A 16178-nucleotide genomic window follows, 5' to 3' on the forward strand; every position below is an offset into this window, starting at 1 on the left:
TTAATCAAGAGCATAAGTAAAATTAATTCTGTAATGTTGCTGCTGGCCTATTTTAAGTAAATTCTGACAGCATTTCTTGTTTTCACCCCAGAATATTAAATGCAATTAAGACTTAAAATTCAAATTTATTCTCTATTTCTCAAAGTTCTTTTTTTATTATCAGAGTATTTTAGATTATTTTTGAGATCAGATAATATTAAAAATGGAAAAAATGCATTCCAGGAAGCATTTCATTCATTTTCATTTGAAAGAAAACTTGGATTTCAAATAATTACTACCACACCATATCCCCAACTCCAGTAAGAGGAAACAACTTTCTGTCCCCTCCCTCTTTGCAAGGTGGCACTTGGCCAGGAGTGCTACTTACACAGGTAGACATTCCCAGTGTCACACACCCTCCTCAAACACTTCACAGCCAGGTCCAGGTCTGTGTCACTGGTGAAGGTGGATCAAGTGGATCCTGAATCTCTGAGAGCAGGATTCAACCCCATCCTTGTCTCACCACATCCACTGCTGCTGCAGCCCTGGGAACCACAGGAACTCCAGCCATGCCTGGAGCAGGCACCTACTGTGCTCCAGGGCAGCAAAACAACCACACATGGTCTTGGGTTGCTGTCCTAAATGGATGTGACACACCTTTCAATGCCTGGATAACTGCTCTTCCACATCTGCCCAAGGATTTGAAATGCTGCCCACACAGAAATGTTTGTCTCACACACGTTGGCATTTACCAACAAGCAGTCATCCCCAGCCTCCCAGCTGAACACCCTGTGTTTCTGCATGCTCCAAGTGAACACAAGTTGCTAGTGTAGAGCATTTACCACTCCATTAGAAAAAAAAAAAAAAGCCTCGAAATTCCTTGTTTTCAGCTCCATCCTGTTCAAGCTGACAGAGTGGAGCTTAGAGCCTGGATTACAAAGTAGTACACAGAAAAAAAAAAAACAACAACAACAAAGTTCTTTGTTTCAGAGTTCATGCTATGCCCCAAGCTCTCAGCTATTAGAGCACTTTATGAATTACCAAAATCTGACCTGGAAGGAGTTATTATACACAGATGAGACGCCTGACTAGTTCAACAGCATTAAGTAGATGTTTAGCAATTACTGCAGATTTTTTTTCTTCTTCTAGTGTATTTTGTGCTAAATTGCACATTCATTCCAAGACTCTGATAAAATCAGTGCAAGAAAACACAGGCTTCTTGGAGCTGCATTTACAGGGAGAAAACAGCACCTTTCTAATGCAGGCATCTCTAGTTAGAGGACACCAGTGAATTACATCAGTGAACACATTGCTGATCCCCTCGCCCTCGTTATTTTTATATAATCTTCTCTCCTATTCATTAACACACTACCATCCTCCACACTTAAGAGTACTGCAAGTACAGAAATACGTTTCACACATTGTTCCTCAAATATATGGTGGATTTCAAACCAACACTTTGGTTTTATAAGTCACTAAAATATTCCGCAGTGGTCTGCACAGGCACCATCCCTAACCTGAGCTCAGCTGTCCCACCCTGCCCAGGGCTCTCTACCCAGTCTGGCTTTTCCTTCAGGATCCCACGCAAAGGACAAGCTGGAAAACTTACCACCTCCGAGCTCACGCTGTCTGAAAAGAGACTGTGAAAATATATATTCACAAACTGATGAAAAAGTAACATTTAATCATTGCTGTCATGGAGACGAAGATCAGTACTTGCCATTTCGTAGCTCCTACACCTGGCGCACTGCGAAACTCCTCATACTCTCCTCTTCTTTTTTCCTCCAAGAGAGGAGTGTTTGACAAATCTCTCCATCAAAAATGTAAGATTTGGGCATCTAATGTTTGCATGCCAGGAGAGGGGGAAAGGTGGCAGAAGAGCAGGAAAAAAAAAAAGAGGATGAATATGCAAAAGACTCAAGATAAAAATATGCAAAGCAGTTTTTATCTGTGGAACAAAGATTTGTAGAAATGTTAAAACTGCCACAAATGAAGTATGAATAGAAACGCACATGTATGAAGCAGCAGAAGAAATAACTGAGCAAGCCTTTAAAGAGCAGCATGTATGGATTACAAGGGATGTGACTGACAGCAATAAAGTGGGAAGATGCTGAGAAATGTGTTGTTTCCACCCAGCCCAGGAAGCCTGAGCTCCAAATGGCCGTGGTGCAGTTGCCTTCTCAGCAGCAGACCTGTGCTTTGGCAACAAGAGGGAGAGAGTGTGTTGTAATGTACCAACCAAGGCACCTGAAACAGGCAAAAGACAACAGGCAGCCTTACTTGACATTTAGGATGGATGAAACAAGATACAGAGGCAAAACACAGCCCCACAAGTCCTACTGAATATAAAGAATATAAAAGACATTTCCAAAAGCCATTGCTCCTGTCCTCTGTAGCACCCAGTCCTGGCCAGACTGCTTGGACACACATGCCTTGGTGTGCATGGGTGTGGGTGGGTGGATACAGTGAACTTCAATGAGATAAAATCACTATGCCCTTCTATAGGATCTCAAGCTGAAGTGAGAGGATGTTCTAGTACCGAGCTTTCATAAATAAATACATCATAAGCACTCAGCTACTTCTCAGGGCCAGCTGGTGATAAGGGGCACTGAGCAGCACTCACTGCTCACTCCCAACATGAGCAGCAGCATACAAGGCATGACCAAGTGTGGCAATCACAGGGCTTTGTAAAAACCTGAACTATTTTATTGCAGCTTCTATTCCTCTATCAGCCTGTCACACACTTAACTAATACACCTTGACTACTATAAGGTGACAAACAGTATTATCAGCAAAACTAGCTCAATGCTGTTCCATAAAAGTCACACTGAATTAGCCATGAGAGAGCTGATTCTCCCAGAAAAGAACCAGGAATCACTACTTCTCCTGACCCTTAGCCTTGGAATAAAATGGATAATGAAATCCCTTCTTCCTCTTACTGGAAAAAGCTGCATAACTGTCTGAAAAGCACAGCTCTGTGGGACTTTTAGTCAGGCCTCTTGGAGTTTTCCAATGGATGAACTTCCAGAACCTGGTCTGAGGCAGATGACAGATGGAGAGCCTCAGCCAAGACTGGGATCCCCAAGTTCTTCCCTGTCCCTGACCTGACAATTCAAACTTCCACAACAGCAGAATCCCCAGATTCCACAGGCATTGTTGGCTGGCAGCAAGGAGAGGTAGGGAGGCTCCAGCTCCTCCTGGCCATGCCTCCAAGCTCCAGAGCTGCCTGTGGTGTGTGCTCTCCCTGCAGTCCCAGCAGCCAAGTAAGTAACTTTACATAGTTATCCCAGGCTTACAAAGATGCCCTTCCATCAGTCATTCCCAGTTCAACAAGTGACACTCCCATGGGGTAAAGCTCACTCATAACCTGAAGTTACCAGCAACTGGAGATGAAAGTGTGCAACACATGCATCCATGTGGTTTCCAAAAGTCATTAGCAGATGGACAGCTTTTGTTTCAGCAACACTTATTTACAAAGTCCTTCCCGAGAGATTATTCCTGCATTTGCATGAACGCAGCCCAAAACGAAACATCAACTCTACTCTAATTCCTCAACATTCAAATCCCAAGAGGGAAAAAAAAACACAAAGAAGAATTCATGGTAAGAGAGACATTTCCCTAAAGACAACTTGCCTGTAAGGCTTCCCATTGCTGCTAAGCAACCTTTCTGTGTGCCTGTCCCTGAGGAGATGTAGAAGCCATGGCATGCAGCTTGAACCAGCTACCCAGAGAAGGCAGAGTCAAACTGCTAAGTGTTAGCTGTGCATGCAGAGGGGTGGCTGGCAGGCTCCCTGTTTTGCATCCCTCCTTCAGCACCTGGAAGCAGTCCTGCAGAAGGCAAGCCTGGATAATAGCTGCATCCAGTGTTGCTCCCATGAAGCCTGCAACCTTCTCCATACAGCATCAAGAACTCTGGGAAAAATCACAGTATTGAGCTGAGGAACTGAACAGCTAGTGGTAGAGAAGGAGATGCCTCCCAGTGAAAGTTCCTTTAATGTCAGTTAAGATATGAAAATCACCATTCCATTCCCACTGTGATGCAGGACTGGCTCAACAAAAGCTAAGCTGATTCTAATACAGAAATACTCAGATCCCAAGATCCATAGAACCCCTTAAAGATGATCCCAGTATCTTTTGCTATTACCAGAGGTGTCTGTTTTTATACATTTTGCTGTTGTAAAACATTTTCTCTGTGCAGCAGACATCTTACTTTAGAACTTTCAATATGATTTCTGACATCCTCATAATCAATTTGGGGAGATGTAAACTAGACAGACTGCAAGGTGGACAGATTCTTGGCTGGATTTTCAGGCTCAGAGGGTGGCAATGAACAGTTCGAAGAAAACCAGTTACAAGCAGAATTCCTCAGCAGCTGATATTCAAGCCCAGACTGTTTAATACTGTCATATTTGACTTCTATAATCAATAATCTCAACAGCAGAGTGGAAATTGAGGGTTACCACTTCCTGCTACAGGCAATTCCTAGAAAGGAGCAGAGGAGAGTCCGGGTCAGAAGGGGGGCTGATTGAAAACTCAGTTGATCATGACACAACACTACTGTGAAGAGATTTGAGATGCAACTTCCCTTGCACAATTTAATCTTCCAGAAAGGAAAACAGCTGGGATTTAATGCTGAAGGTGGGTTGAGCAGTTTCTTCTCTACACATTCAGGTCACAGAGAAACTTTTCACAACAGAGCTTCTAAACAGAACACCGTCATTTAACATAAAATAAAAAATAGAATACACTTAAAATGAGATGCCAGGGCTTGAGCACGAGAGCTGGCAGGGGTTCACATCAAATGAGAAAGGATGGCAAAGGGTCTTGTGCAGCTGCACACCCCATGTCCACCAGCCTAGGAAAAGGAGTGAACTGTATAGTGCAGGAACACAGTGAACCCTTCAAATCCAGGTGGTTCCCAGTGCTAACAAAGTGGGAAGGCATACAATTTACTTGCTTAGTGATCAGCATTCAGGACTAGTTTCAGGGACATGGGAGGCAGCTGTAGAGAACCACAGGAGAGCTGAAAATGGAAACAGTCTTGAGAATCCACAAGCACTTCATCTCAGCCAAATTCCCTGTAACATCACATGAAGTGGTTAGAGCGCTGGCACAAGTCAGAAGGCATCAGGGGTTTGTTATCTTGGTTAAAGACTTCCAGCAGAGTAAAAATGAGCCTCATGTGGCAGACTGGGGGGAGTAAAAAGCATTACCTTCTAGTATGAACAGAATAAATAACATTACTGATGTGAACCACAACCCTTATCCCTTTATAAAATATAACTTACAATCCTTTAAAAAGACGATTAGACTTTTTGGTAGAGGTCAAGAAAGCTTTAGCTGACTGAAGCAAGTGACACTAATAATATAATCATCTTACATTATAGCCAGGGAATTGCAGATGTTGCACATCCAGGTATTTCTGTCAGCTTGTGATTAACAAGGGGCACACTTGAAGGAACAAGCTCAGCAAAATTCTAAAAAGGACATTTAAAAAGTACTTATTGAATGTTGACATGAAAAGCCCATACTTGATGCTTTCAGCTTTGTTTTGTATTTTGTTATGGTGGTTTTGTATTTGGGACTTTTTGTGGGTTTTGTTGGGTTTTCTTCCTCCCCCTCCCCACATAATATATTCTAGATTGTACACATCATACATAAATATTAAAGTTATAGCCAATTTATTACAGATATTATTTCCCTGATACTGAAACATTGTTATATATAAATATTTCTACATTAATATAAACACATGCAAAACAAAACAGGAAATGGAAGTCTTGAGTAAAGAATGACCAAACCGCAAAAAAATTATAAACTGTGTACTTTGCAACTATTTGTGGTTGCAGTATCCAACTCTGTTCCCAGAGGAAAAACAAAAAAATCCTTCTTGCTGTCAGTATTTTGGTTTGCACAGAGAAATCTGTCAGAACCATCAATTATCTTTTTAATATTATGATTACAGGAAAAGAGTCTTTTAATGCAGTTACACATTATTTGAAACTGTGGCACATAGCTTAAAAAGTAAAGGAATAGTAACATCACCAAAAAAGTGGGATTTCTAAGTACCATGCATAGAAAATTGTTGGTATGTCAACCACCTTAAGTAGGGAAGGGCAAAGATAAAGCATTAAATGTCATTTTCCCCTGCAACTTCTCCATGTCTCTTCATAAAAAGTGACAACAATATATAAATGATCCAATCTATAACAGGTAATAGAGACAAAAGCAGTCTGTACTGATGTAAGAAAAGGAAATCCACATTGGCCAAGTTTCTTTATTTGATACTTCACATCTTCACTCAATACTATTACTGAATGTTTGAAAAATTGTCCTGTACACCATGAATATACAAAATTTATCTGAAGCATTAAATCTGTAAAAATAGGAACAATTCAGTCAGACCAAGTGTAACTGAAGATCTGGCAGAGAGTGAAGGGAATTGTTTATCCGGGCTGAGACGCAGTCAGAAATTAAGACTTAACTAAAAGAACCATAGACTATTAAGGAAACAGAACTATGTAAATTAAGATTTTACTACTTTTTCAGAAGATAGGAGAGGGAAAGGTAATGAATTTTATTTTAAATCAGTAAGCATAATGTCATTTTTAGAGACACCTTGGAGGTCTAATTACATACAACTAGAAAACTCACTGCCTTCAGGCACCCTCATATCAAGTGCAAATCTGCGCAGTTATAGAATATATTTATAAAATATACTATATGCAAACATCTTTACAGAGCTTTAAATCAAGTCAAAAAGTAAATATACTTGATGGGATAACAGGGGGGAAAAAAAAAAGGGCAGTGTTATTGTGACCCTTCAAAGCCAGAGGAAACCATTCAGTTTATCTGCAACAAAAAGGTGGGATTTGCACCTTAAGAGTTGACTGTTAACAAAAATGAAAAAAAAAATCTTCTGTGCTTCTGAAAATTAACATAAAATTAGCTTTCATGACTTTTACATATTATTGTTATCTTAAAATAACTTCTAAAGCACAATGTCAATCCTTGAGTATCAATAACCAATCATGTAATTGAAAGTGAAAGGGTTTCCCAGCTAAATTCAAATTAAAAACTACGTAATTCTAAGGAGTGCAGTGCTCTGGAAAAAGCTTTAAATTAAATAATTTTACTAGTAATGCTAGTGTTAGTGTTTTTTTGTTAAAAAACAACTGGAAGCAAGAAAGCTGCAAGAGTACAAATGACAAAATCCTTTTTAGATACACCAAGTGAAAGGGTGAATTATCCACTGATGCAGACAGAAACATCCATTTGCTACATTATTTGCTTCCTTACTTCATTCCATTGCATGTACACACAGCATTAAGTATTAAAATGCAGAGTAATAAATAAACCGGCTCAGATTACTAGCAAGGGGCAAAACACAATCCTGAATTGTGCTCTAGTTTCTGTTTCAGCAGTCTTTTTCTCTTCAGTTCATATGAAAAAATCATAGTCAGACTTCCAAAAAGAGTCATTCTTTTTTTTTTTATCAGAAACTTAAGTTCATTTGCCCAGGTTTATAACCCAAGACATTTATGAGAAGGAAGCACAGTGCAAATTATAGGACTAATAAAACTTGCTTACATAGAAAGAAGTTTACTTGATTAATGTTAATTGTTATCTTTATGAAATACATTGTAAAACAAAGATTAAATAACAGGACTGAGTTTGGTGGGGATTTTTTCCTTAGACTTTTTTCCTCATCCCTCCTTTGAAAAGCTTACTGAATTACAAAAATCTTTAATAAAGTTCCAGTCTTCAGCAGATAATCATTATAAATGCTGCCAATCAATGCCAACTAGAGTTTGATTTGCTTCTTGTGCATGTCCAATTTCCTCTGTAATACTGTGCTGCTGCCAGAGTTTTTGAATCTTTTTAAATCGCTCTTTGCACAGATGTAAGGGATTCCCACGTCTGAAAAGGAGATAACACTTATCAGGAATGATAAAACACTGCAACTAAGCACAAACACTCAGGTGTGACAACTAAGTATTAGATAACCCCATAAAATACAACAATATTTAGATAACCCTTTAACATTATTCTGTTGTCAGAGCAAATCAATAGGTATTTGGATGGGTAACCTGCAGTGCTACCTTGTTTGGTGCCCCTTCCTTACAGCTCAACAGTTCCCTCCAGCCTCTGGGAATCTGAAATCCAGCCCACAGATCTCCAAATGCAGGATTTTTGCAACCTTTCTAGGCTTAACCAGTTCAGATTCTCTGGTTTTGGCAGTTTCAGAAATAGCAAGTATTAACAATATGAAGTCCCTAAATTATCCTCACATAGGAAGGAGAGTTAAGACAATGAACCACATTAAATAAAACAATATCATATTATTTCCACTTGGTATTAAATTAACACAAGTTATAAAAACAAATGCACTAGATACAAATGAAATTTTCAGCCTTAGTTTCTAGTCAACTTCACAGATGCTAGAAAGATTTAAAACTTTTAGCAGTTTTCAAGACAACTGTTTTTAACCCAGGGAAGATCTTTCATGAAATATTTGTGACCTAAACCCACATATTAACATTAAAACATCTGAACATACTAGATGCAGCAGCAATGTCAAAATACAATGTTAGCTATATAATTAAAATTAAAAGATAACATAAAAAGTTTTTTTTTCCTAATTACAGACACTTCTATAATTCCTGTCTTTAAAAGACGTAGTTTTTAAAATATTTACCTGAGTCCCTGGTCTGTCTCTCCATAGTCATCAAGATAAGGAGGAGGATAAAAGCAGCCCTTTGTTTTCCCAGCTAAAAATAGCACCTGACATTCTCGTACTCTGGAGAGAAACAGAGAGAAGATTTTTAGGTATTGATTTTTAGGTGAATAGTTTTTCATACTTTCATTGACACTGCTTTTCCTGTTCTTACCTACTTTCATTCTGTATAATCTGCACATACAGATTTTTAAAGGCATGTTTTTTTAAAACTACATCTCTCATTCTCTTCCTGTTATCCCTCCTCAGTAGCAGCTAAAACAATGCTGTTTCATGTCTTATTTGCACTCTGTGCAAAATACTCAACAGAACCACAACAAAAAAAAAAAAAAACGATTTTGCTTCTCGCTGATCTTTGCCAAAGTGAAAATAGACATTATCTAACTCTCCCCTGTATGCAGGAAGACAACTAAAATGAATTTTTACGTTTTCACCAGCAACAGCAGCAACAAAATCAAAGCATTTACCTTCACAATTTTGTAATACTTGAGTAGAAATAAATGCACAGGCAAAACAAATTCCCTTGAAAATGAAATTTGAACTTTCTTTGAAATTTCATCTTCAAAGAAGCAACCTCTGAACCCAACACCAAAGCATAGGAAGATGAATACACTTCAGTTTTTAGGCAACCCTGTCATAAACAAAACACTGCCTTTACAAATCATCCCTGCAATCACATCTATAGAACTATTAATTCAATGACTGTACACACCCTCTAACCCAGCAATGAGAGGTGTTCAGCTCCTCACCTAAGGAATATGCCCACTCCAGAACCACAAGTGTATGTATGTGCAGTGCAGGCTCCAACATCTTCCCCTTCAAGCTCAGTCTGGCAGCAGTAACTCTGAGAACACAGCATGGTCCCACACACAAGGCACAATGTTGGGGCTCTGCTTTTGTCACCACCTGATTTCGGACACCTTTTGTCAGGAAAAAAAAAGGAATAAGAAAACCACTATACATGTAAACTCGAGATAGTAAAAAGAAGTACTTCTGAACATTTATATAGTTAACAGCTAAAATTTCTACTTCACTGTTTCACTGAAATACAGGGCAGTTTGGCTGATAAATGCTATGTGCCACTTATGATTCCAGACACAACCTTCTGAGACTTTCAGGTTAAAGGTCCCCCAGCTGATGGAAAGGGGCAGCAGACTTTGGGGTGCTCACTGTGATTGCACACAACTTACGAGAAATTGGATGCTTGGTTAATGAGGCAGCTGTAGTCGTCCGGAAGGTCTATTAATTTGTTGGATTCTCTTGCATAGCTGGAATAAAGCAATCAAATCAGCACTCATATTTCAGTGAATAACACACAAGCGACTTCAAACTCATTCATGTTTTCCTGACTCATCTAAACAGCATCTGTGAGTAATTAATTTTTTTAAGTTTCACTCTTTTCTGCCGTTCTTTGAGTAAAATGGAAGCACATAAATACATCTCTCAAATAAACCACCTCCTCTTTTATTGGTCTTATTATTTATGAATTTGAGAAAACACAGAGGTGGAAAATACATGTCATTTGTATGCTTTTAGCAAACCTAATTATGAGGTCACTACAGATTTAAAGAAATATTTTTTCTCTCCTGTATACGTTTGCTTGTATTTTTTTTTTTGTCACCAATATTGAATGGAAAATAGTCTGACTTTCAAGTTTAGGGAGCTTGTATTCTGAAGAGAATGAAATATGCATGCCATCAAAAGGCATTTTAATATCAAATACTTATATATTTGAAATATATTTAATATATTTAATATAATATATTTAATATAATATAATAATATAATAATTTAATATAATATATTTAAAAGTAACAGATACTATACACAAAATTGTAATAAACTTCAATTCTTGGAATACAAATTAGACTGAAATGCAAATAGAAGTTTGCCACAGAAGCAATGTACAAGAACATGCTGAGACGAAAAAGAAATCATCACTGTCAAGTTAGACATAAGCTTGGGAAGAGCAGATAAGAATCAGCAAATGGAACACATGGAAAAGATCTCAACAATCACATGTGGCAAGAAATCAATTACAGAACCAGAATATTCTTATCATGCAAGAAATTCTGTTAATGGTCTGGTGTTTCACAGATGAAGTGATTAATTTTTATTTTTATCACAGCCTTATTGTATGCACAATGTTAAAAGATTGGCTTTATGTATTTAACACATGAGAATAAAAAGCAGGGATATGTTTTTAATGACAGAACTGCAAACTTCCCATTCATTTCTAATTATTAGGATAATTGTTAACCACTGTTTTTACCCAGCCTTCAGAAAGAACACCACCCTAAATGGTTTTCTACACCCACTAAGTATTAAATGCATTCTGAATTCAAAGTAATTGTGCAGCAAGAACAAATGTCTGAAAAGCTGATTTTCTTTTCAGCAACTGACTTGGTGCTGGCTTTACAGAAGGAATTGGATTCTTTAAAAAGACAACTTAAAAAGCTCTTCAATGCCTGGTATTTTTAAAGAAAGGTTATATACACCTTTTAGCAACATCATATTTTTTGCATCAGAAGGTTCAAAGTAATAGGAAACATGAGATAAAATTTTATGACTTCTATGACTTCCTGCATATCAGTCTAAATAAAACCTTAATATTAAACTTTGCCTTTAAAATCTACTAATTTAAGCAATATTTCCCTTTCTTATAAAAATATTTTAAAAACCACTTCTTCCCTAATATCTTTATTACTCAATAAAGAAGAACACATGTTATTATAAACACCCATTAGAAAAAGTCTTTGGTTAAAATCTCTTTATGTTTACCTGATTGCATGTCTCTTGCCTTCCAGGTATCTTTTTACTTCATTGTTACTGCACCAACTACAAGAAAAAAAAAACAGAAAAGGCTTTTAACTTCAATAGATGACAGAAAAACAAATAAGTAAAAAATCCACAGTACATCTATTAAAAAACTACTACAACCAAAATGGTTTCTTTCAAAACACTTCTTTCATAAACACTTTTCAAACTCTACTATTCACTTCTATAGTATTCCTGGGAGAATACTTACACTACTATTTTGTGCAGGATTCTTTATCATATTAAAACTGAGCACAAAAACACAACTTACCTTTCTATTAACGTGTTCAGAATCTCACTGTTTTCTTGAAAAAGGCAAGTGAGGTTGTTTGGCAAGGAAAGATAGCTACATAAGTGTTCAAATTGGTTTGCCCCATTTACTGAAAAACAAAAAAATGTATAATTCTCATAACTTCATATTTAAAGTGTTTATTATGATCACCTTCAGATTTGCATTCTATCCCCACATATGCCATATGTGGAGGACAGTAAAGATGTTACCAACATCGATTATCTGGGGTGTAACATAAAATAGTGAATTTACAGAGATATCACAGAATGGTTTGGATTGGAGGGTGCCTTAAAGACAGACAATCTCATTCCATCCCCCCTGCCATGGGCAGGGACACCTTCCACTAGACCAGGCTGCCTCATCCTACCTGGCCTTAATATTAGTTATCAGCAGATGCTGATTGAATGAAATCAATGCAAGAAAAAGCAGGTCTAATTTGAAAATAGCAATCCATAGAAGCTTTGAAACAACCAAAATTCCCTTATTAACAGAAGGCAATCTAGTTCTGTTTTAAGTAATTTAGAATGGCATTTACTGCTATATTAAAAATACATTTTAAAAACAAACAAATTAATTTTTTTTTTGCCTTTTTCACTACGCTGATATAATGCTGCAACTGGTAGCAAGCCCACACCTATGCAATCCGTTCAGACAAGAGAGTTTAAATGTAGTTTATTTTGACCATTAACGTTTATGCCTTGAAAACTGATTTAATACAAAGCAGACAATACCTTGAATTTCTGAGGGTGCTGGGACTCCATTTAAGTAATGAAAAAACAAAGCAGAACATCTCAGGAAAGGCATGATTCCAGCTTTTAGATTCCTCCACAGGTGCCAGCCTGAGGAAATTTCTTTCAAGGCACTTAAGAGAATAAAAGAAAAAAAAGTTTGCTTTGATTTAATGATTTTAGTTTGAGAGCTATATTTAGTAAGTCTTCAGTCACTGCATACTAAATGACTGACTTCAGCTGAAACAGTCACTATGCAAAGTGTTTATTTCAAAGCAAACTCCAAGAAAAACAACAATCCGGAGATTCATAAAAATGTAACCAACTGTGACAGTAATTTAAGGAGAATTCTGCACTAACATTTCAGATCACAGAAGGGTTTGGGTTGGAAGGGGCCTTACAGACCATCTCATTCCAATCCCCCTTGCCACGTGCAGGGACACCTTCCAGTAGACCAGGTTGCTCTGAGCCCCATCTAGCCTGGCCTTGAACAGTTCCAGGGATGGGGCATCCACAAGTTCTCTGAGCAACCTGTTCCAGTGCCTCACCACGCTCATAGAAAACAACTTCTTCCTAACACCTAATTTCACCTAAAACCTACTTTCTTTCCATTGAAAGCCATTCCCATCCTAACAAGTTTTCTGTACTCAAACACTGCCAGATTCTGTAAACTGACTACAAAAATTGTTTCTGAGCATAATCTTCATGAGCAGGTATCTTCCTGATCACAGATGAATTTACAGGAATGGTTACTTAAGTGAATCTAGAAGTGCTGGATAAAAAGCAAGATGTAAGAGTTCCCAAGTTAAAATGTCATCTTTGACAGCACTAGTATATAGAATTCAGTCAGTAGTTAATGCTCAGTTCAGGAGGGAGAAAAATAACAAAATTTTATCAAAAGATCATGGTTTTACCTTCCTGTACACTGGCAAAGAAATTTATACAGTGTAAGCACGGCTACTTCCTCTTCACTGTTAGTGTTTTCTTGGTCCATGCCATTCTCTTCTGAAGAAGAAATAAATAATCAACAAGTTATTTCATACATACATGTTTACACAACAAAGAATGTATTTTGTCTAGTTTTGATAAAAATGCCCATACTCAGAAGTATTCCCCTGGGATAGAATATGATGTATTGGACAGCAGTTTTCTGCTGCACATCTCATGTGGTAAGCTTTTGCTATTGTCAGCTCCAGTGAGGAGCTGGTTTAGCTGTTCAATTAATTGGGTTTCTTGAGGTACTTGCTTGGAGTTCTTTGCTTTTTGGCAAACTATGCCTTATCCAGCTCCTCTTGCCAGGAGATACATAGATTCCTTACTTTGCTAACTGCAACTCATTCATAATGCCTAAGCCAAGCCTGCAATAAACACTCCCAGGCACTGCCACAGCAGTGGAAAGCCAGGATTCATTACTAGCTATGCGCCAAGAAACTCACAGAGTAGAGCCATAAAGACAACATGACTGAGTTTTGATGAGTACAATTTCCAATACTCTTTGTGGGCTCAAAGACAGCACCAATAATTTTATTTTGTAACTGTAAGCTGCACACATTTACCAGCAGCACCATAGCTTTTTCCTAAGTAAAGACTGGAGGAATCTTTTCAGTAACAGCTGAGACAAAGTGGCATTACCTGTTGATGAGGTAAGTAAAATTTGTATTATGTGTGCCATAGTGACAAGATGAAACAGGTGAAGATCTCCAGTGCCAAGACTAACCCCTGAAAAATCCTGACAATGTATGGCAGGGAATGAGAGCACCAAGCTTACCTGTGAAAGAAAACAAGGAAGTTGGTACATGGCTTTTCCTTTTCAATCTTCCCCTTTTCTCTGCTCATGCTGCAACTACACCCTTTGAAGGCAGCATACTACATAAAGCTAATTTTGAAGCTAATTACACAAATGTTGTTTTGAGTCTAGTTGAGTTTGTTGTTTTGCTGGGAGGCTGTTTTCATGTATTTTGGGGTTTTTTAACAGACAAAGAGCATGTCATCTCTCTCATCTTATTCCTTTTTAATTTACAGAAAAGAATACTTTTGTTCAATACTTTTATTTAATTTTAAAAGTCTTCCAAATTTACTAAGTAGTGAAAAAATACTAAAAACCTGAATATTTTTAAATGCTCCTAACCCAGAGTAAAGAGAATGTTTTCAATAGTTTTTCCTATCCAGTGCCTACTGGATCAAAACATTATTAATATATATTAAGAAATACTTACCAATAAATGAAACATGTCAATATCAAGTATGCAAGGAAGATTCCCGTTTTTTTCATTAGGCACCAGTGCTAAGTATTTTGGAGAGGAAAAAAAAAATTAATTGAACATTTATACAAGAAAAGATTTTTGCGTACTTCAGTGAAAAAATGAGAGCCATCTCCTTCATTTACATGCTTAAAGAACTTAAAATACAAACGTATCTGTTTTGGCCAGAGACAATTCAAGAACTGTTCAACATTATTGGAAAAGAATTTTGCCTACTTTATTGTATTAAAACAAAACAAACCCAGGTAGCCATTTCTACTCCCATGGTGACTTTCTTTCATTTCCTGGGTTTCCAGGGGGAGACAAAATGAGACAGTATCTCAAGCTCTCGCAGAAATAAGCTCAAACAATAGTGACTAAACAGGAACACTGATTGTTGTCTCTTGGACAGCTGCTCAAATAAAACTTGTGCAATTTGCTAAACTTCACAAGACTGCCTGAACGTGCCTTACATAAATCATTTGCCTTACTGACTCAAAAATGCATTGCTACAGTCTCTTAAAATCATCACTTTATCTCTGATTAAGGTAGATCTAGATGTTGGTCTCTCTGTCTCTGCAGTATTTACAGTAACCACAAAGTATTAACCAAACCACTCTAGCTGACAAAGAAATTCACACACTTAATGAATTGCAAGCACATTCATCTAAAAGCAAACACAAGTTCAGTGTTTTGAAAAATGTTACAAGGTATTTTAGGTAACAACCAAGAAACAGTTGCCTACTGGATTACTCTAAGCAGTAAAATCTGATTGTAATAAAGCTGCAGTTCTGGGTATATTTTACAATATTTTACAATGTACCTACAAGTATTAAGCTGCCAAGTTTAAAAACACCACTACATTAAAAAATAGCCTCATCATGACAACTTGAAAACAGTTAAAGACTGCTGCCTTGGTGGCCAAAAAAACTGAGAGCTGAAGACATGTGACATTTGGTTGCTATTTCTATTAGCAAACATTTCACCACGACTCAGATTTCAAATGCTTTTCCTTTTGTCAGCATATAGCCACAGAACTCAATCCAAAAGTGTGAAAAATGTCTGTATCAAAAACACGACCAAAGCAAGGGACTTAAAAAATCAAACTCATTTTCAATAAGTCATCTTTATATATTGTTCACAGAATGCAGACAGATCAAAGGCTCATAATTTTCATTATTCCTAGCCTGAAAAATTAAAATAGCAGAAACTTCCTTCATAAAAATAAAAGCAGTACAGTTGCTTCTGGCAGTTGGAAGGAAGGAGAGCTTTGAAGAAATACTGATTCAAGCTTTCAAGGAAACTCGAAACACTCAGAACACCATATATTTCAAAGTTCCAGCATTTTCTCTTCCGCTTCAAACAGAAAACAGCTCAACCATTAC

The 16178-nt window shown here is 37.4% G+C and overlaps 1 protein-coding gene across 2 annotated transcripts in view; it reads right to left on the reverse strand.

Annotated features, from left to right (window-relative positions):
• Positions 1-5901: 5901 nt before the first annotated feature.
• The window catches only part of UBR2 (ubiquitin protein ligase E3 component n-recognin 2), a 55340-nt gene continuing 45063 nt past the window's right edge, over positions 5902-16178 (reverse strand). For both annotated transcript variants that reach the window (XM_056488993.1, XM_056488995.1), the window contains exons 38-47: positions 14770-14837; positions 14186-14321; positions 13468-13558; positions 12557-12687; positions 11805-11913; positions 11498-11554; positions 9907-9984; positions 9466-9636; positions 8678-8779; positions 5902-7899 (exon numbers count right to left, since the gene is read on the reverse strand). In XM_056488993.1, the coding sequence (XP_056344968.1) occupies positions 7758-7899; positions 8678-8779; positions 9466-9636; positions 9907-9984; positions 11498-11554; positions 11805-11913; positions 12557-12687; positions 13468-13558; positions 14186-14321; positions 14770-14837 (1085 nt within the window). In that variant the 3' untranslated portion in view covers positions 5902-7757. The remainder of the gene's footprint in view (positions 7900-8677; positions 8780-9465; positions 9637-9906; positions 9985-11497; positions 11555-11804; positions 11914-12556; positions 12688-13467; positions 13559-14185; positions 14322-14769; positions 14838-16178) is intronic.

The sequence above is a fragment of the Oenanthe melanoleuca genome, chromosome 3 (assembly GCF_029582105.1).
Source record: "Oenanthe melanoleuca isolate GR-GAL-2019-014 chromosome 3, OMel1.0, whole genome shotgun sequence".
NCBI lineage: Eukaryota > Metazoa > Chordata > Aves > Passeriformes > Muscicapidae > Oenanthe > Oenanthe melanoleuca.